Raw genomic sequence first — 19,970 nt, 5'->3', positions numbered from 1 at the left:
CTTCCTGCCAGGGACCCACCCCTGGAGCCAGTGCCAAGTCATAGAACTCTCTACAGCTGGCCCTGCCGGCCCTTCCCACACATGGCTACAGGGCCCGGGGCGGCTGCCAGCTGCAGCTTCCCAGACTAGCTTTGGTAACCAGCCCTTTGTCTTACTATTTACTAAATCCAAATAGGAACTATAGTAAGGGTCATGAATACTCTAATAGCGTGTATGTATTACTAGGGATTGAACCTGATTGAACCTGGGGGCCTTCTTCCTCTGAGCTTTCCCCCCAGCCCTATTCTGTTTTATTTTGAAACAGGATCTGAATTGCTGAGGAAGCACTGGGGATGGAACCTAGAGTTATTCTACCAGGGGCGTTCGACCTCCGAGCTACACCCCCTGCCCTGTTTTTGATTCTTTATTTTGAAACAGGGTCTCACTGAGTTGCAGAGGGCCTCACTAAGTAGCTGAGGCTATCAGCGAACAGTGATCCTCTGGTCTCAGCCTCCCAAATGCTGGGATTACAAGAGTGCGCCACCACACCCGGCATCTTTTTTTTTTTTTTTGTACTGGGGATGAAACCCAAGGGTATTCTACTTCGGAGCTCCACCCTTAGCCCGATTATTTATTTATTTATGATACTGGGGGTGGGACCCAGGGGCTTTTCTACCTCTGGGCTATACCCCCAGACCTATTTTTTTTTTTTTACTTTATTTGGAAACACGGTCCCACTAAGTTACTGAGAGCCTCACTGAGTTCGAACCTGTGCGATCCTCCTGTCTCAGCCGACCAAGAACTGGGATTACAAGCTTGCTGAGGCTGGCCACGAACCCACGATCCTCCTGTCTCAGTCTCCCAAGTACTGGGATGACAGGCCTGCACCACCACGCCCGGCCTTCTAAGCCTTTTCTAACCTCCAAACAGAACCTTACCCACTCCCAGCCCCATAAATAATACAGACCAAAAGACGATATATCTGCATAAATAATTTGTTGCACACTCACAGAGAGCACACATGAGTGGGCTTGCCAGCACACTCAGCAGTATTCTGGGGTGGGAAGAGATCAGCATAGAAAGCGCAGCACTTGAGGACCGAGCCCAGAGCAGACGCACAGCCTCATGGTGACCACCCGGCTTGGGTTTGAGCTACGGGGCAGGTGGGAGCTGGCCGAGGCCAGGCCCCTGCAGCTCTCCTTGGGCCAGCCCACCCAGGGTCCCAGGCTTTCTGCTTGGGCATGCACGGTCCTGTACAGCGAGGCGGGTAGGCGGTGCAAAGCTGTCCAGCTGCCAGGCTTGTGGGTGCAGCCTGGTCCTGGCGGGGAGCCCAGAGCTTGCAGGCTTTCACTGCAGTATCTTGAGGCAGGTGGGGATGAGGGATGTGGTCTTCACCTTGGAGGGCTGCTCTTCTTCCTCGGTGGCATCCAGGATCTGCTGCATGTAACAGGAGGTGCCCAGCAGCATGTGGCCGGTGGCCCGCATGCTGAAGAGGGCCCAGCGCAGCACCTCCCTGGGGGACAGAGGAAGCACTCAGTCACAAACAGAAGCCGCCGTGGGTTCTCATTAATGCCTCGGCCTCCACGCGCAGATTCCCACGCTGGGCTGGGTTCAACTTAGCTTTCATTCATTCATTACTGGGAATTGAACCGAGGGACACTGTGCCTGCTAGCTACTGTGTGTGTGTGTGTGTGTGTGTGTGTGTGTGTGTGTGTGTGTTGCTAAGGATGGAACCCAGGAGCATTCTACCTCTGAACTACACCCCAGCCCAATTTTTTATTCTTAATTTCCTTCTTTCTTTCTTTCTTTCTTTCTTTCTTTCTTTCTTTCTTTCTTCTTATTATTATTTTTGTGTAGTACTGGGGTTTCTGGAAACCCTTCTACCTCCGGGCTACACTCCCAAACCTAATATTTTTATTTGAAAACAGGGTCTCTTAAGCCAGCACGGCTGGCTTCGAACCTACGCGATCCTCCTGTCTCCGCCTCCCAAGCCCTGGGATTACAAGCGTGCGCCACCACGCCCGGCTTTATCCTTTATTTTTGAAATAGGGTCTCACTAAATTGCAGAAGGCCTCACTAAGTAGCTGAGGCTGACCATGAACCCCGATCCTCCTGTCTCCACCTCCCAAGTACTAGGATTACAAGTGTGTACCATCATGCCCAACTACTAAAGAGTTAAAAAAAGAAAAAAGCCAGGTATGGTGGAACAAGCCTGTAATTCCAGCACTTGAGGGGCTGAGACAAGAGGATTATGGTTTCTAAGCCAGTCTCAGCAATTTAGGAAGGCTGTCAGAAACCTAGCGAGACCCTATTTCCAAATTTTAAAAATAGGGCTAAGGTTATAGCCCCTAGTTTTAATCCTTAACAACACACACACACACACACACACACACACACACACACACACACCACACACACACATCACACATCACACCACAAAAAAAATTAGAGCAATTTGCTATAGTTCACATAGCTAATAAGATTGGATTAAATAAATAAAGAATAAAAAATATAGGGCTGGGGGTGTAGCTCAGAGGTAGAATACCTCTAAAGACTTTGCAAGTCTTTGTTTTATTTATTTTATTTTTATTTTATTTTTTTTTTTGCGGGTTTGGGGATGGAACCCAGGGGGCATGCGACCTCCGAGCTACACCCCCGGCCCTACTTTTTATTCTTTATTTTGAAACAGGGTCTCACTGAGTTGCAGAGGGCCTCACTAAGTAGCTGAGGCTGTCTGCGAACCGCGATCCTCCAGGTCTCGGCCTCCCGAATGCTAGGATTACAAGCGTGCGCCACCACGCCCGGCTTTGTTTTATTTTTTATTTCTTCTTTTATTTTGCAGTACTAGGGATGGAACCCAAGGGCATACTACCTCACAGCTACACCCCTAACCCCATTTTTATTTTATTTTATTGTGTGAATATGTGTATATGGATGTATATGTGCATGGTATGTATGATATTAAATATTATTCAACTATAAAAATGAAAAAGAAAAAAAAAAAAACCTAGGCCTGAGCTGGGTGTGGTGGCACATACTTGTAATCCTGTTACTTGAGAATCATGGTTCGTGGCCATCCTCAGCTACTTAGTGAGGCCCTTTGCAACTCAGTGAGACCCTGTTTCAAAATAAAGAATAAGCCGAGCGTGGTGGCGCACGCTTGTAATCCCCGCCCTTGGGAGGCAGAGACAGGAGGATCGCGCAGGTTCGAAGCCAGCCACGCGCGCTGGCTTAGGAGACCCTGTTTCCAAATAAAAATGTAAAAATAGGTCTGGGAGTGTAGCCCGGAGGTAGAAGGGCTTCCAGGAACCCCAGTACCACCAAAAAAAATAAAAAATAAAAAATAAAAAAAGTAAAAAATATAAAGAATAAAAAAATAGGGCTGGGAGTGTAGTCTGGAGGTAGAATGCCCCTGGGTTCCATCTCCAGTACTGCAAGAGAGAAAGAAAGAAAGAAAGAAAGAAAGAAAGAAAGAAAGAAAGAAAGAAAGAAAGAAAGAAAGAGAGAGAAAGAAGAAAGGAAGGAAGGAAGGAAGGAAAGAAAACCTAGGCCTGAGCTAAGCATGATGGTACAGGCCTGTAATCCCAGTACTTGGGAGGTGGAGACAGGAACCACAGTTCTGGGTTATGCCTCAGCGACTTAGGGAAGCCCTATTTCAAAAATAAAAAAAATGCCATGCATGGTAGATGGATCGCAGGTTCACAGCCAGCCTCAGCTACTTAGTAAGGCCTTCTGCAACTTAGTGAGACCCTGTTTGATGATAAAGAATAAAAAAAGGGCTGGAGGTATAGCTCGGAAGTAGAATGCCCCTGAGTCCAGTCCCCCATACTGCAAAATAAATAAATAAACCAGGCCCAGTACTTGGGAGGCTAAAATAGAAGGATTGCAGGTTCAAGGACAGCCTCAGCAAGTAATAAGACATCAACCTTAGCCGGGTGTGGCGGCGCACACTTGTCATCCCAGCATTTGGGAGGCTGAGACAGAAGGATCGCGGTTTGCGGCCAGCCTCAGCTACTTAGTGAAGCCCTCTGCAACTCAGTGAGACCCTGTTTCAAAATAAAGAATAAAACATAGGGCTGGGGGTGGAGCTCGGAGGTCGAATGCCCCTGGGTTCCATCCCCAGTTCTGGGAAAAAAAGAGAAAGGAGGGTAGAGGTTAGCACAGACCAGGGACAGGCAAATGGAGTTATTATATAATGGGTGTGTTTCTGTTAGAGAGGACAAAAGATTGTGAAAATGGAGAGTGCAACAGTTGCTCAACACTGCACATGTGCTGAATGCCCCTCCCAGTGGGACACTTGAAGATGGGTAAAATGGAGCCGGGCGTGGTGACGCAAGCTTGTGATCCCAGCGCTTGGGAGGCTGAGACAGGAGGATCACGCTGGTTCGAAGCCAGCCTCAGCTACTGAGACCCTGTCTCCAAATAAAGTATAAAATAGATCTGGGAGCATAGCCTGGAGGTAGAAAGCCTCTGGGTTCCAACCCCAGTACCACACACAAAAGAGGTTAAAATGGTAAATTTTATGCTATTCATATTTTGGCATGTACATATATACATATATATATTCACTATATATATAGTGACATCGCTAAGTTACTAAGCTAAGTGTAGTTTCCTATTGCTTTTTTCTTTTTTTTTTTTTTTTTGTGTGTGTGGTACTGGAGATGGAACCCAGGGCATTCTACTACTGAGCGACTCGGATATATATATATATATATATATATATATATATATATATATATATATATATATTGTGGGGGGGGTACTGGGGGTGGAACAGAGGGGCTTTCTACCTCTGGGCTATACTTCCAGACCTATTTTATACTTTATTTTGAAACAGGGTCTCACTAAGTTTCGAGTCTCACTAAGTAGCTGAGGCTGGCTTTGAACCTGTGCGATCCTCCTGTCTCAGCCTCCCAAGCACCGGGATTAAAAGCGTGCACCACCACGCCTGGCCTTATTTTTTATTCCTTATTTTGAAACAGAGTCTTGCTAAGTTGCAGAAGCTTCACTAAGTAGCTGAGGCTGGCCGTGAACCTGTGATCCTCCTGTCTCAGCCTCCAAGTACTGGGATTACAAGCGTGTGCCACCACACCTGGCTATTATTTTTCATTTTAAAACAGGATTTCACTAAATTGCAGAGGACCTCACTAAGTTGCTGAGACTGGCTTGGAACTGCTCTCCTCCTGACTCAGCCTCCCAGGTATTGGGATTACAGGCTTGTGCCACCATGCCTGGCTTTATTATTTTATTTTGAAATAGATTCTCAGTGTGTCACTATTTATTTTGAAACAGGGTCTCACTGAGTTGCAGAGGCCCTCCCTCAGTAGCTGAGGCTGTACTCAAACCACGATCCTCCTGTCTCAGCTTCCCAAATGCTGGGATTACAAGGGTGTACCACCATGCCTGGCTCCCAGCTTTGAGTTTTTTATTCTAAAACAGGGTCTTGCTAAATCGCTCGGGCTGGCCTAAAACTTGCCTTTCTGCTGAGCCTCCAGAGTGGCTGAGATGTTGGGCGGTGCCACAGTGCTACACGCCCCTTCACAATGTGGGCTTGCTGCCAGTATTGGGCAGAATTCAAAATCTAAAGCAGTAAATTTCAGCCTTTGAACTCAGTCCACTTAGGCAAAGTGGGACTCTCAAACCTAAACACAGTAAGTACACTGGCATAAAAAAGCAACAGGAAAAACCGGGCGTGGTGGCGCACCCTTGTAATCCCAGTACTTGGGAGGCTGAGGCAGGAGGTTCGAGGCCAGCCTCAGCAAGTAGTGAGACTCTCATCAACCTAGCGAGACCCTGTTTCCAAATAAGAAATAGAAAAATTGGGCTGGGGGTGTAGCTCAAAGGTAGAATGTCTCTGGGTCCATTCTCTAGTCATTAAATAAATAAATAAACAAATAAATAAATAAATAAATAAATAAATAAAAATAAATACAGTTGGGAGTGTAGCTTAGGGGTAAAATTCCCCTGATTCAATCCTTTTTTTGTGTGTGTGTGGTGCTGGGGATTGAATCCAGGGGCATTCTACCTCCCAGCTATCCCCCCAGCCCATTTTATTTTTTATTTTGAAACAGGGTCTCACTAGGTTGCGAAGGGCCTCACTAAGTAGTTAAGGCTGGCTGCAAACCCAGATCCTCCTGTCTCAGCCTCCCAAGTACTGGGATTACAAACATGCGCCACCATGCCCAGCTCAAGAGCTCTTTAAAAAAAAAAATTTTTTTAAATAACTGGGAACCCAGTATGGAACTCAGGGGCATGCTACCTTCGAGCTACACCCCCAGCACTATATTTTATTCTTTATTTTGAAACAGGGTCTCACTGAGCTGCAAACAGGGGTTCAATCCTTAGGACCACACAACAAAATGTAATTTGAAGTAGAAGAAGGTAGACATAAATATTAATTGTGAGCCGGGCGTGGTGGCGCACACTTGTAATCCCCGCACTTGGGAGGCTGAGACAAGAGGATCGCGCGGGTTCGAAGCCAGCGGGTTCGAAGCCAGCCTCGGCTACTTAGTGAGGCTCTCGGCAACTTAGCGAGACACTGTTTCCAAATAAAAATTTAAAAATGCTAATTCCATCCAGATTCCAGCTGGAGGAGTCCCTGAGCCTCCGCGAGGTGTACCCTAGTGGAATGGGAAGTGCTCGGGCTAAGCATACAGTTTTATTCCGCTGGCTCAGGTCCTGGGAGCCCAGCTCCCGCACCTGCTCTGCAGTCCCCGTCCCCGTCCCGGGGCACCTACTTCACCATGCGCTTCGCCTTGTAGCAGTGCAGATCGTAGGAGAGGGAGTACGTGTTGTACAGCGTCGCCTTCACGTTCAGGCAGCCAATGAAATCCTGTGGGTTCAGCTTGTACAGGTCAAAGGTGACACGGGCCACGTCAATCTTCTTGGTGGGCTTGTGGTCCAGGGAGAGCTGGTACCTCGCCTCCTGCAGCAAGACAGCAGTGGTCACGCCCTGCGGCCCAGCTCCAGGGCTCTCCATTGTCCCCCAGCGGGCGTAGGAGCTCACCTGTTCTGAAGGGGGCTGCCACTTCTGCCCCTTCTGAAGGACCATGAACACTGTGTCATCTGCCAGGGCTTGGAAATACTCCTCTGTCTCTACATGGGTACCATCTTCCTCCAGGACCAGGGAGAAGGGCTTGTTTGCCAGCGTCAAGATGTCCCGAACCTGGGAAATAGCAGGGGTGAATCTTCTTCCATCCACAAGGAGTCACAGAGCTGAGACAGGAAAAAGCATCAGTCCCCCCACCCCCGGGGCCAGGGAAGGAACAGGTGGGCCAGGATCCATGGGTGGGCCCAGGGACCCAGGCGCTTTAGCTGTGGGATCCCCACGCAGGGCCTTTGTATCATGGGCCCTCTGGGTGCCTGGCTTCAGCGTTAGTCGTGGACAGCAGTGCAGTCCAACTAAATATAATGGGGCTGGGCGTGGTGGCGCACGCTTGTCATCCCAGTCCTTGGGAGGCTGAGACAGGAGGATCGCAGGTTCGCAGCCAGCCTCAGCTACTTAGTGAGGCCCTCTGCAACTCAGTGAGACCCTGTTTCAAAATAAAGAGTAAAAATAGGGCTAGGGCTGTAGAGTGCCCCTGGGTTCATTCCCCAGCACCTCAAAAATAAACAAACAAATAAATAAATAAATAATTAGAACCACACATGCAATTTTTATTGAGGTACAATTCATGTATCCTAAATCAGTCTCTCCCTTTCTCTTCTCTCTCATTCTCTCTGTCTCTTTAGTACTGGGGACTGAGCCCAGGGGCATTCTACCTCCAAGCTGCGCCCTCAGCCTCTTTGTGTGTGTGTGTGTGTGTGTGTGTGTGTGTGCTATACTAGGGATTGAACCCAGAGGCCTTCTACCTTCAAGCTACACCCCCAGCCCACTTTTATTTTTTGTTTGGAAACAGGATCTCACTAGGTTAATAAGTCTTGCTACTTGCTAAGGCTGTCCTCAACCTGCCATCCTCCTGTCTCAGCCTCCCAAGTACTGGGATTACAAGAGTTTCCCACCATGCTGGGCCTTATTTATTTATTTATTTATTTATTTATTATTTATTTTATTTTTATTTTTTGTGGTAGTGGGGATGGAACCCAGGGGCATTTGACCTCCGAGCTACACCCTCAGCCCTATTTTTTATTCTTTATTTTGAAACAGGGTCTCACTGAGTTGCGGAGGGCCTCACTAAGTAGCTGAGGCTGTCCGCGAACCGTGATCCTCTGATTTCAGCCTCCCGAATGCTGGGATGACAAGCGTGCGCCACCACGCCCGGCTCCCAGCCCTATTATTTTTATTCTTTATTTTGAAACAGGGTCACATTGAGTTGCAAAGGGCCTCACTAAGTAGCTGAGTCTGTCCTTGAACCGTGATCCTGTCTCAGACTCCCAAATGCTGGGATTACAAGCGTGCAGCACCATGCCTGGCTTTTATTTTTTATTTTAAAATAGGGCCTCACTAAGTTACTGCACACTGGCCTTGACCCTGTAATCCTCCTGTCTTAACCTCCCAAGCATTGGGATTACAGACAGGTGCCACCTCAATATTTCTGGCTTAAACATACCTTTTTTTTTGTTTTGTTTTTGCAGTACTGGGTTGGAACCCAGGGGCATTCTACCTCTAAGATACACCCCGCAGCACTAAGTTGCTGAGAGCCTCACTAAGTAGCTGAGGCTGGCTTCGAAGCTGTGTGATCCTCCTATCTCAGCCTCCCAAATGCTGGGATTACAAGCGTGCGCCACCATGGCTGGATATATATATATATATATTTTTTTTTAAACCATCTTACTGAGTTGCAAAGGGCCCCTCACTAAGTAGTAGCTTGAGGCTGTACTTGAACCACAATCCTCCTGTCTCAGCCTCCAAAATGCTGGGATTATAAGCGTGCTCCACCATGCCGGGCAGAACGTATTCTTAAGGGTCTTTCCAGCTTAAAAAAAAAAAAAAGTCCTGGAAATTTGACTGAGCTACACTTAGCGCATAGGGCAGCGACATACTGGATCATTTCTTACTGGATCATTCACCTGTGGAACAGCTCTCTAGGCAGATTCAGAAAGCAAACACCTGCCATGCTAAGATCCCACCTCTACCCCCACACAACCCCCACCCAGGAGCTGGAGGGCCAAGGCAGGGAGGTCCCTTGGGTGCGGCGCGCAGGGGGCCCTCACCTTGTGCACGAGGTCTGCGAGGCTGTGTGCGGTGATGCCCTTCCGCACCCGCCGGTCCACAGTGGTTACTCGGCAGGGCCGGGCCCTGGGGGCCTCCAGGCTGGGCGCAGACAGCACCTGCTGGGTCACCACAGAGGTGCGGACTGCCACCTGCCTGGGGACAGTGCGGAACAACAGGATGAAGCCCCTGCTCAGCCGAGCCACACCCTTCCAGGTTGGGCCCATCACCTGCCTTCCCAGTCTCACCCAGAGGGCTTGGCCCCAAAGCTGGGGAGCCACCTGGGGCCCCTCACAGCACAGTCCAGCGCAGGCCACGGCCCGGCCTGAGGCCCTGGGGCCCCTCACAGCACAGTCCAGCCCAGGCCGCGGTCCGGCCTGAGGCCCTGGGGCCCCTCACAGCACAGTCCAGGGCAGGCTGCGGCCCGGCCTGAGGCCCTGGGGCCCCTCACAGCACAGTTCAGGGCAGGCCGCGGCCCGGCCTGAGGCCCTGGGGCCCCTCACAGTACAGTCCAGGGCAGGCCGCGGCCCGGCCTGAGGCCCTGGGGCCCCTCACAGCACAGTTCAGGGCAGGCCAAGGCCCGGCCTGAGGCCCTGGGGCCCCTCACAGCACAGTCCAGGGCAGGCCGCGGCCCGGCCTGAGGCCCTGGGGCCCCTCACAGCACAGTCCAGGGCAGGCCGCGGCCCGGCCTGAGGCCCTGGGGCCCCTCACAGCACAGTTCAGGGCAGGCCAAGGCCCGGCCTGAGGCCCTGGGGCCCCTCACAGCACAGTTCAGGGCAGGCCGCGGCCCAGCCTGAGGCTCTGGAGCCTGGTTCCCAAGTGATGTCAGAGTTGCTGGAGCTAGTCGGGCATGGTGGCGGACACTTGTCATCCCAGCATCTGGGAGGCTGGGACAGGAGGATCACAGTTCATGGCCAGCCTCAGCTACTTAGTGACACCCTTTGCAACTCAGTGTGAGTTGTTTAAAAAAAGAAAAAGAAGCCGGGCGTGGTGGCGCACGCTTGTAATCCCCGCGCTTGGGAGGCGGAGACAGGAGGATTGCGCAGGTTCGAAGCCAGCCTCAGCTGTTTTAAGAGACCCTGTTTCCAAATAAAAAAAAAAGTATAAAATAGGTCTGGGAGTGTAGCCCAGAGGTAGAAGGGTTTCCAGGAACCCCAGACCACCAAAAAAAAAGAAAAAAAAAAAGAAAAAGAATAAAAAATAGGGCTGGGGGCGTCACTGGGAGGTAATATGCCCCTGGATTCTGTCCCCAGTACCGAAAAAAGAAAGAAAGAAAGGAGAGAAAGGAAGGAAGGAAGGAAGGAAGGAGAGGAGAGGAGGGGAGAGCCAGCAACTTTTTTTTTTTTTCCCTCCAGCAACTATTTTTTTCTTTCCGTACAGGGGAACCCAGGGGGTCTCATTGAGGTGCAGAAGGCCTCACTAAGTAGCTGAGGCTGGCCATGAACCTCTGAGCCTCCTGTCTCGGCCTCCCAGATGCTGGGATTACAAGCATGAGCCATCACACCTAGTTCTCTCCTCTCTTTCCTGTTCTCTCCTCTCTCCCTCTCTCCTTCTCTCCCTTCTCCCTTCTCTTTCTGTCTCTGTCTTTGTTTCCTGCTCTCTGTGTGGTACTGGGGATTCAAACCAGAGGGACTCTACCGGTGAGCTATACTTGCAATTCTCCTCCTCCTCCTCCTCCTCCTCCTCCTCCTCTTCCTCCTCCCCTTCCTCCTTCTTCCTATGGTACTGGGAGATTGAACTCCCAGGCATTCTACCTCTAAGCTATAGCCCTCATTCTTATTTTATTTTATTTTATTTTTTTATTTTTATTTTTTATTTTTGGTGGTACTGGGGTTCCTGGAAGCCCTTCTACCTCCGGGCTACACTCCCAGACCTATTTTTACATTTTTTTATTTGGAAACAGGGTCTCCTAAGCCAGTGCGCGCGGCTGGTTTCGAACCTGCGCGATCCTCCTGTCTCCGCCTCCCAAGCGCGGGGATGACAAGCGTGCGCCACCACGCCCGGCTTATTTTTTATTTTGAAACAGGGTCTCCCTAGTTTAATGAGAGTCTCCCTACTTGCTGAGGCTGACCTTGAGCCTGCAATCCTCCTGTCTCAGCCTCCCAAGGACTGGGATTATAGACACGGACCACCATACCTGGCTTCTTTCTTTCTTTTGAAGCAGTCTTGCTAAATTCTCCCCGGCTGGCCTTCAACTTGCAATCCTCCTGTCTCAAGCCTCCCAAGTATTGGGATTACAGGTGTGCACCACCAACCTGGCTTTGTTGCTATTTACTTAATTATTTATTTACTTAGTATTGGGAATTGAACCTGGGGCATTCTACCTCTGAGCTACAACCACAACTCCTTTTCCCTTTTATTTTATTTTATTTTGAAAGAGGATCCAGCTAAGTTGTTAAGGGATCCCTAAGTTGCTGAGGCTGTCCTCAAACCTATGATCCTCCAGTCTCAGTCTCCCAAGTACTGGGATTACAGGTATGCGTCACCACGGCCAGTTCTCTTTTTTTTTCTTTTTTTTTCTCAGTACCAAGGATTGAACCCAGGGGCATTCTACCTCCGAGCTACACCCACAGCACTGGGATTACAGGTGTAATTACAGGGCGTGTAACTCGGAAGTAGAATGCCCCTGGGTTCAATCCCCAGTACTGCAAAAACAAAAAAACAAAACAAAACAAAAGTCTGGGAGTGTAGTTCACAGATTCAATCCTCAGTACAACACACACACACACACACACACACACACAGAGGAATGAAAGTACCAAGTCCAGCGCCTACCCCCTTTCTTATTTGTCTTAATTTTGAAACAGGGTCTCTCTATGCTGCAGAGGGCCTCCCTAAATTGCTGAGGCTGGCCTCAAACCTGTTATCTTTCCATCCCAGCCTCCCAAGTACTGGGTTTAGAGGTGAGCGCCACAGGGGGCTTATGGGAATTACAAAACCTCGGGTGCCAGCTTTAGTCTCCTGATTCAGACACGGTATTTATTTTGGTTTTTGTTTTTTTTTTTTTGCAGTACTGGGGGTGGAACCCAGGGTCATTCTACCTTCAAGCTACACCCCCCAGCCCTATTTTTTATTCTTTATTTTTGAAACAGGGCCTCACTGAGTTGCAGAGGACCTTACTAATTAGCTGAGGCTGCCTACAAACCGCGATCCTCCTGTCTCAGCCTCCCGAATGCTGGGATGAACAGCGTGCGCCACCACGCCGCCCCACCCGGCCAGACACTATCTGAACAAGATCCCCAAGTAACTTAAGCAACCCTGTCAAGCTGGGGAAGGCCGACCCTCCAGCCCACAGTTCTGCAGCTCCCCTTCCCCTCTGCCCTCGGCTTTCCTCACCTGGACAGGGACTTGGGGTAGAGAAGGCTGAGAGACCGCATTGCGTATTCCATCCTCGTCAGCTGGACTGCGTTGGACCTAGGAAAGACGCAGAAGCAGCTGGTCAGGGCGGGACAGGAGCTTCCTCTCCCTTATCACTCGATTCGGGGCCACCCAACGCCCCAGTCTCAGCGAGCCCCGGCCCGGGCTGTCATTCCGGGGCACACAGGCTGCCTGGCCTCCTGTTCAGCCCCAGGCGCGCCCACTGGGACCGGGCGGAACTTGTCCCCTCCGCTGCTGTGCCCCGGCCTCACTCACTCCATATTTCCCTGATCCTGTCTCTGGCCGCACTGTACGGGAATCGGGAGCTCAGGCTGGAGGCTCCCTGCCTGGCTTGCCCCTGTCCCTAGGGGCAGAGTCCCCGCTGCGCTGGCAGGAGCTGAGTCACACCACCTCCTGCTTCTGGGGACCTGAAGGTCACCTATAATCCAGAGACTTCACAGGCAGCGCCTGATCCCAGTTGACTATCTCCTGGCTGGTCCTTAAGCAATCCAGGCCCTCCTGAGGCTTCCTGCTGGCCAGAAGAACTTGCATCCTGGACACAGATTTTGTCAGCATTCCAACACCATTGTTACAGGCCACCACGGCTATTCCGCACTTGACATGTGGCTAAGGAGCCAGAATTCCCCCCCCCCCCCCCGCGGGTCTGGGGATGGAACCCAGGGGCATTCGACCTCCAAGATGCACCCCCTGTCCTATTTTTTAGTCTTTATTTTGAAACAGGGTCTCACTAAGTTACAGAGGGCCTCACTAAGTAGCTGAGACTGTCCGTGAATCACGATCCTCCCTAAATGCTCGGGCCTCCCAAATGCTGGGATGACAAGCGTGCGCCACCACACTCAGCTCAGATTTTTAATGTTATGGAATTTTAACCAATTTCAACTGAAAGCCGGAGGTTAAGACAGGAGGATCGCAGGTTCGAGGCCAGCCTGAGCAACTTAGTGAGCCCCCCTGCAACTTAGGCCCTGTTTCAAAATAAAAAATAAAATAGAGATAGGGGATCAAAGGTAGGATGCTGCTGCAAAATAATAATAATAGTAAGCTGGGCGTGGTGGCGCACGCTTGTAATCCCCGCGCTTGGGAGGCTGAGACAGGAGGATCGCACAGGTTCGAAGCCAGCCTCAGCTACTGAGTGAGGCTCTCAGCAACTTAGTGAGACCCTGTTTCCAAATAAAGTATAAAATACATCTGGGAGTATAGCCTGGAGGTAGAAAAGCCTCTGGGTTCCACCTCCAGTACCATACACAAAAAAATAATAGTTATAATAGTAATAAAAATTTTAAAAATAATAATTTAAAGCCAGACACTGTGGCACACACCTGTAATCCCAGTTTTTGGGAGGCTGAGACAGGATGATTGAAGGTTCAATTGCTATCCTTGGCAACTTAGTGAGTCCATTTCAAAGTAAAAAATGAGAGCCAGGCATGGTGGTGCATGCTTGTAATCCCAGCATTTGGGAGGCTGAGACAGGAGGATTGCAGTTAGAAGCCAGCCTCAGCTACTTAATGAGGCCCTTTGCAACTCAGTGAGGCCCTGTTTCAAAATAAATAATAAAAAATAGGGTTGGGGGGCTGGGCGTGGTGGCACACGCTTGTAATCCCCGCACTTGGGAGGGGGAGACAGGAGGATAGCGCAGGTTCTAAGCCAGCCACGCTGACTTAAGAGACCCTGTTTCCAAAAATAAAAAAGTATAAAATAGGTCTGGGAGTGTAGCCCAGAGGTAGAAAGGCTTCCAGGAACCCCAGTACCACCAAAAAAAAAAAAAAAATAGGGTTGGGGGTGCAGCTCAGAGATAGCATGCCCCTTGGTTCAATTCCCAGTACCTCTATACACACACACACACACACACACACACACACACACACACACACACGAAAGATAGCCAGGCGTGGTGGCGCACGCTTCTAATCCCAGCACTTGGAAGGCTGAGATAGGAGGATCCTGCAGGTTCGAAGCCAGCCTCAGCTACTTAGTGAAGTTCTCAGCAACTTGGTGAGACCCTGTTTCCAAATAAAATAGAAAATAGGTCTGGGAGTCTAGTCCAGAGGTAGAAAGCCCCTGGATTCCATCCCTAGTACCACAAAAATATTAAAAAAGAAAAAAAAAGAAATAGGGATGGGGTATAACTCAGACACAGAGCACCCCTGGGTTCAATTCTCGGTACCAAAAAACAAAACAAAACAAAAACAAACACTCAGCCATGTGGCTTGCGACTCCCAGTCGCGTTCTGGGCAGCAACAGGCCAAGGCAGGTAGCCCTGGGCTCACCTACCACCATTTCCCTCCTGACTCTCCACGTCCTCCCTGGTGCACAGGTACCTCCTGCAATTTCTTTCTTTGACCCAGAGCTTTGCTGTTAATCTCGAAGTCCCAATTTCACTGCTTTTGACTCTTTGGAAAGCCTTCTTGGGTGAATCACAGGACGACCCCTTCATCCCACCCTTCTGGTTGAGGGTGTCTGGTGTCAATATTTATTTCTGGTGTCAATATTTATTTCTGCTCTAGACACCCCCACCCTTGGGAGCCCGGCCCTGAGCCGCCCACCCTGTCCTCAGCCCCCAGCACAGGGAGGGCTGGGCACCGAGCAAGGGGAAACGAGGAGGGGGCTTGGGGCTAAGCCCCTCCTTACTCAGCTAGAATCATTCTTATTTCTAACACCTCGGGGTTCTCCCCAGGCCAGCCCCAATGCCCCACAGAGGCAGCAAGCCCCTGTCACCCACTAAGCGCACCCCAGTCCAGCTAGCTTCAACCCCCCATCCCTGGCAAAACTCTGCCAGCCCCGATGCACCTGCCTGTGCAGGCGCAGGAGCACCCAGGCCTCACCTCCCCTCACAGCCTCCCGGCCTCCTTTGCCTGCGGCCCACCCGCCCCAGTCTCTTCCCCAGCATTTTATTTCCAGCTCTCCAGAAGCCACTCCCCTGGCCTTCAGCCCCAGCTGGGGAAAAGGGAGCTAGCTCATAGTCCTCCTTGGGGACTTCCCAGACTTCCAGAGAAGGCCTGGAAGGAGGGAAGAAGGCAGGTTTCGAAAGGCCCCGGCCATGGCATCAGGCAAGAGGGCAGTGGAAGCAGCCAGATACGCGGGGTGGCCCGCACCCCATGCCCGCCGGTTGAGCCGAGATGGGTCCCGCACTTTTGGGAGTCCCAGCTTCTCTATTTATTTTTATTTTATTTTATTTTATTTTTGAGGATCTGGGGATGGAACCCAGAGGCATTTGACCTCTGAGCTACACCCCCTGCCCTATTTTTTAGTCTTTATTTTGAAACAGGGTCTCACTAAGTTGCGGAGGGCCTCACTAAGTAGCTGAGGCTGGCCGAGAACCGCGATCCTCCGGTCTCAGCCTCCCGAATACTGGGATGACAAGCGCGTGTGCTGCCACCACGCCCGGCTTCTCAAATCTTTATGATAGGAATAGCGACTCCTGTGTTTATAGGGCTGTGGTATGGTGAGGAGCGCTGCTAATAAATATCGTAAAGGCTTTGCAACTTAGACTACTTCAGACGTGGGAGCAATTATCAGTATTAGTGGTAATGCACTTAATAAATAGCCAGAGCCCGACATGGTGGCGCACGCTTGTAATCCCCGCGCTTGGGAGGCTGAGACAGGAGGATCACGCAGGTTCGAAGCCAGCCTCAGCTACTTAGTGAGGCTCTCGGCAACTTAGTGAGACTCTGTTCCCAAACAAATATAAAGTAGGTCTAGGACTGTAGCCTGGAGGTAGAAAAGCCCCTGGGTTCCATCCCCAGTACCACAATAAACAAACAAACAAATGAATAAACAAATAAGTAAACCCCATGCTTGATTTTATTTCTTATCTGGAAACAGGGTCTCACTACATTGTGGAGGGACGCGCTAAGTTATCAAGGCTGGCTTCGAACCTGCCATCTTCCCGTCTCAGCCTCCATACTACTGGGATTACAAGCATGTGCCACCGCTCCCAGCTTTTTATTCTTTATTTTGCAACAGGGTCTCCCTAAGTCGTGGAGGGTCTCGAAAGTGCTGAGGCTGGCCACAAACCTGCAATCCTCCTGTCTCAGCCTCCCAAGTTCTGGGATTACAAGAATGCGCCCCCATGCCTGGCTAGCCTAGGAAATTTAGAAAGACCCTGTCTCAAAATAAAATGAAGCTCCACACGGCCTCAGCTACTGAAAAAAAAAAAAAAGAAAGAAAAAGAAAGAAAGAAAAGAAGAAGCTAGGGTGTAGCTTAGTGGCTGAACACATACTTAGCATGTGCGGGACACTGATTTCAGTCCTTAGCACTGCAAAAGTGAGAAAACATTCCATTTATTTATTTATTTCTGCAGTACTGGAGATTGAACCTAGGGGCATTCAACCTCCAAGCTACATCTCCAGCCCTATTTTTTTATTTGGAAACCCGGTCTCACTAACTTGGGAAGGGCCTTGCTAAGTAGCTGAAGCTGTCTGCGAACCTGCGAACCTGTGATTCTTCTGTTTCATCCTTCCAAGTACTGGGTTTACAAGGGTGCGCCATCATGCCTAGCTCAGACATTCCTGTTTTTTGGGGGTACTGGGGATGAAACCCAGGGGCATTCTATCTCCAAACTACATCCCCATCCCTATTTTTTATTCTTTATTTTGAAACAGGGTCTCACTGAGTTGCAAAGGGCCTCACTAAGTAGCTGAGGCCGGCCAGGAACCGTGATCCTCCTGTATCAGCCTCCAGAATGCTGGGATTACAAGCGTGGGCCACCACACCCATCTTCAGGACATTTCTTTTAATGAATAATAGCAGAAACTAAGATAAGCTATGATCCAGCAATCACACACACACACACACACACACACACACACACACACACACACACGTTACTAGGCTGATGAGCCTTGAAAATACTAGGCACAGTGGAAAAGTGAAGGAAGCCAGTCACCAAAGATCACACACATATGGTATGACTCCAGTTAAAGGAAATGTCCTGGGAAGGACAGACCAATCTGTAAGGTCAGAAAATAGATTAGTGGTTGCTTAGGGCTGGGAATGGAGGCTGGGAGGGGAATGGGATGTGGCCAATAATTAGAACAGGGTTTCTTTCAGGAGAAACAAAGTGCTCCAATCTATTAATCTGATCAGAATCCATTTAGGTGATAGCTCACAACCCTGTAAAGGTACTAAAAGTTATTGAATTGTATACTTGAGTGGGTGGGAAAATTGTATGATATTTGAATTATATTTTGTGTGTGTTTGTGTGTGTAAGAGAGTGAGAGTGAGACTGTAAATTGGATACAGGGTTATTCTACCTCTGAGCTACACCCACAGCCTTATTTATTTATTTATTTATTTATTTATTTATTTATTTATTTATTGGTGGTACTGGGAAACCCTTCTACCTCCGGGCTACACTCCCAGACCTATTTTTTATACTTTTTTTATTTGGAAACAGGGTCTCTTAAACCGGCGCGCTGGCTTCAAACCTGCGCGATCCTCCTGTCTCCGCCTCCCAAGCGTGGGGATGACAAGCGTGTGAAACCATGCCCAGCTCTGCCCTTTTTATTTGTTAATTTTTCATTTTTGTATTTGTTTATTTACCTAACCTTTTATTTTTGTAGTACTAGGGGTTGAACCCAGGTGTACTCTACCTCCACACTACATCCCCAGCCTGATTTTTTTGTTCTTTATTTTGAAACAAGGTCTCACTAAGTAGCTAAGGCTGGCTGCGAACCTGCAATCCTTCTGTCTCAGCCTCCCCTTACTGTGATTACAAGTGTGCGCCATCATGCCTTACTTAACCTTCTTTCTTTCCTTCCTTCTTTCTTTCTTTCTTCCTTTCTTTCTTTTTTTCTTTTTTTCATTCGTTCTTTTTTGCGGTACTGAGGATGGAACCCAGGGGCATTTTACCTCCGAGCTACACCTCCACCCCTATTTTTTATTCTTTGTTTTGAAACAGGGTCTCACTGAGTTGCAAAAGGCCTCACTAAGTAGCTGAGGCTGGCTGGGAACCGTGATCCTCCGGTCTCAGCCTCCTGAATGCTGGGATTACAAGTGTGCACCACCATACACGGCTCTTAACCTTATTTATTTATTTATTTATTTATTTATTTATTTATTTATTTGGTGGAACTGGGGTTCCTGGAAGCCCTTCTACCTCCGGGCTACACTCCCAGACCTATTTTATGCTTTTTTATTTTTGGAAACAGTGTCACTTAAGCCAGCGCGAATGGCTTTGAACCTGCGCCATCCTCCTGTCTCCGCCTCCCAGGTGCGGGATTACAAGCGTGCCCACCACGCCCGGCTTGAACCTTTCTATTTTGAAAGGAGAATCTAATTTATGGAGCACTGGCCTTGAACCTGAAATTCTTCCCTCTCAGCCTCCCAAGTCCTGGGATCATAGGCATGTACTTCCACATCTGGTTTATGAATTATATTGTAATACATGTTTTTTTATTTTTTTGGTAGTACTGGATACTAAACCCAGGGGTATTCTACCTCAAAAATATTTTTTGTGGTACTGGGAATGGAATGCAGGAGTATTCGCTATTTGCTATATTTATTTATTTATTTATTTATTATTTATGTGTTGTGGTACTGGGGGTGGAACCCAGGGGCATTCTATCTCTGAGCTACACCGCCAGCCCTATTTTTAATTCTTTTTTTATTTTTTTGCGGTAATAGGGATGGAATCTAGGGACATTCTATCTCTGAGCAACACTCCCAGCCTTATTTTTTATTCTTTATTTTGAAACAGGGTCTCACTGAGTTGCAAAGGGCCTCACTAAGTAGCTGAAGCTGGCTTGGACCCTGTGCAATCCTCCTGTCTCAGCCTCCCAAATGCTAGAATTACAAGCGTGCACCACCACGCCCGGCTTATTCTTTATTTTCTTTTATTTTTTTTATTTTTTTTAATTTATTTTTTTATTTTATTTATTTATTTATTTATTTATTTATTTATTTATTTATTTATTTTTTTGGTGGTACTGGGGTTCCTGGAAGCCCTTCTACCTCCGGGCTACACTCCCAGACCTATTTTTACATTTTTATTTGGAAACAGGGTCTCCTAAGCCAGCGCGCGGCTGGCTTCGAACCTGCGTGGTCCTCCTGTCTCTGCCTCCCAAGTGCGGGGATTACAAGCGTGCGCCACCACGCCCGGCTTATTCTTTATTTTAAAACAGGGTCTCACTGAGAGTTGCAAAGGGCCTCACTAAGTAGTAGCTGAGGCTGTCTGCAAACCACAATCCTCCTGTCTCCGCCTCCCAAGCGCGGGGATGACAAGTGTGCGCCACCACGGGCGGCATTTTTTTTTTTTTTTTGAAACAGGGTCTTGGTGATTTGCTAAGAGTCACCCTACATTTTTGAAACTGTCCTCAAACCTACAATCTTAGTGAGACCATGTTTCAAAATAAAATACAGAAAAGGCTAGGGCTGTAACTCAGAGGTAAAATGTCTCTGGGTTCAATTTCAGCACCAAAGCCTGGCGTGGTGGCGCAGGCTTGTCATCCCCGCGCTTGGGAG

At 49.1% G+C, this 19,970-nt stretch overlaps 2 protein-coding genes across 2 annotated transcripts in view; one reads left to right on the top strand and one right to left on the bottom strand.

Annotated features, from left to right (window-relative positions):
* The window catches only part of LOC308278394 (CCA tRNA nucleotidyltransferase 1, mitochondrial-like), a gene marked incomplete at both ends in the record, with an annotated part of 995,237 nt that overhangs the window by 648,020 nt on the left and 327,247 nt on the right, over positions 1–19,970 (top strand).
* CIDEC (cell death inducing DFFA like effector c) lies at positions 1,310–12,528 on the bottom strand. The gene is made up of 5 exons (XM_080718184.1): positions 12,470–12,528; positions 9,136–9,289; positions 6,989–7,147; positions 6,720–6,907; positions 1,310–1,492 (listed from the first exon to the last, which is right to left on the bottom strand). The coding sequence occupies exons 1-5, from the start codon at positions 12,520–12,522 to the stop codon at positions 1,327–1,329; spliced, it is 720 nt and encodes a 239-aa protein (XP_080574310.1). The 5' UTR covers positions 12,523–12,528; the 3' UTR covers positions 1,310–1,326.

This window comes from Muscardinus avellanarius (assembly GCF_963383645.1).
Source record: "Muscardinus avellanarius genome assembly, chromosome: 22".
In the NCBI taxonomy this organism is placed as follows: domain Eukaryota; kingdom Metazoa; phylum Chordata; class Mammalia; order Rodentia; family Gliridae; genus Muscardinus; species Muscardinus avellanarius.
The sequence above is the reverse complement of the archived record's forward strand: the minus strand, read 5'-3'. Positions and strand labels throughout refer to the sequence as shown.

Excerpts from the sequence above, each read along its gene's own strand:
- CIDEC (XM_080718184.1), bottom strand. The coding sequence starts at position 12,522 with ATGGAATACGCAATGCGGTCTCTCAGCCTTCTCTACCCCAAGTCCCTG. Across the intron at positions 9,290-12,469 it reads TACCCCAAGTCCCTGTCCAG|GCAGGTGGCAGTCCGCACCT; the intron begins GTGAGGAAAGCC and ends CACTGTCCCCAG. Across the intron at positions 1,493-6,719 it reads AAGGCGAAGCGCATGGTGAA|GGAGGTGCTGCGCTGGGCCC; the intron begins GTAGGTGCCCCG and ends TCTGTCCCCCAG.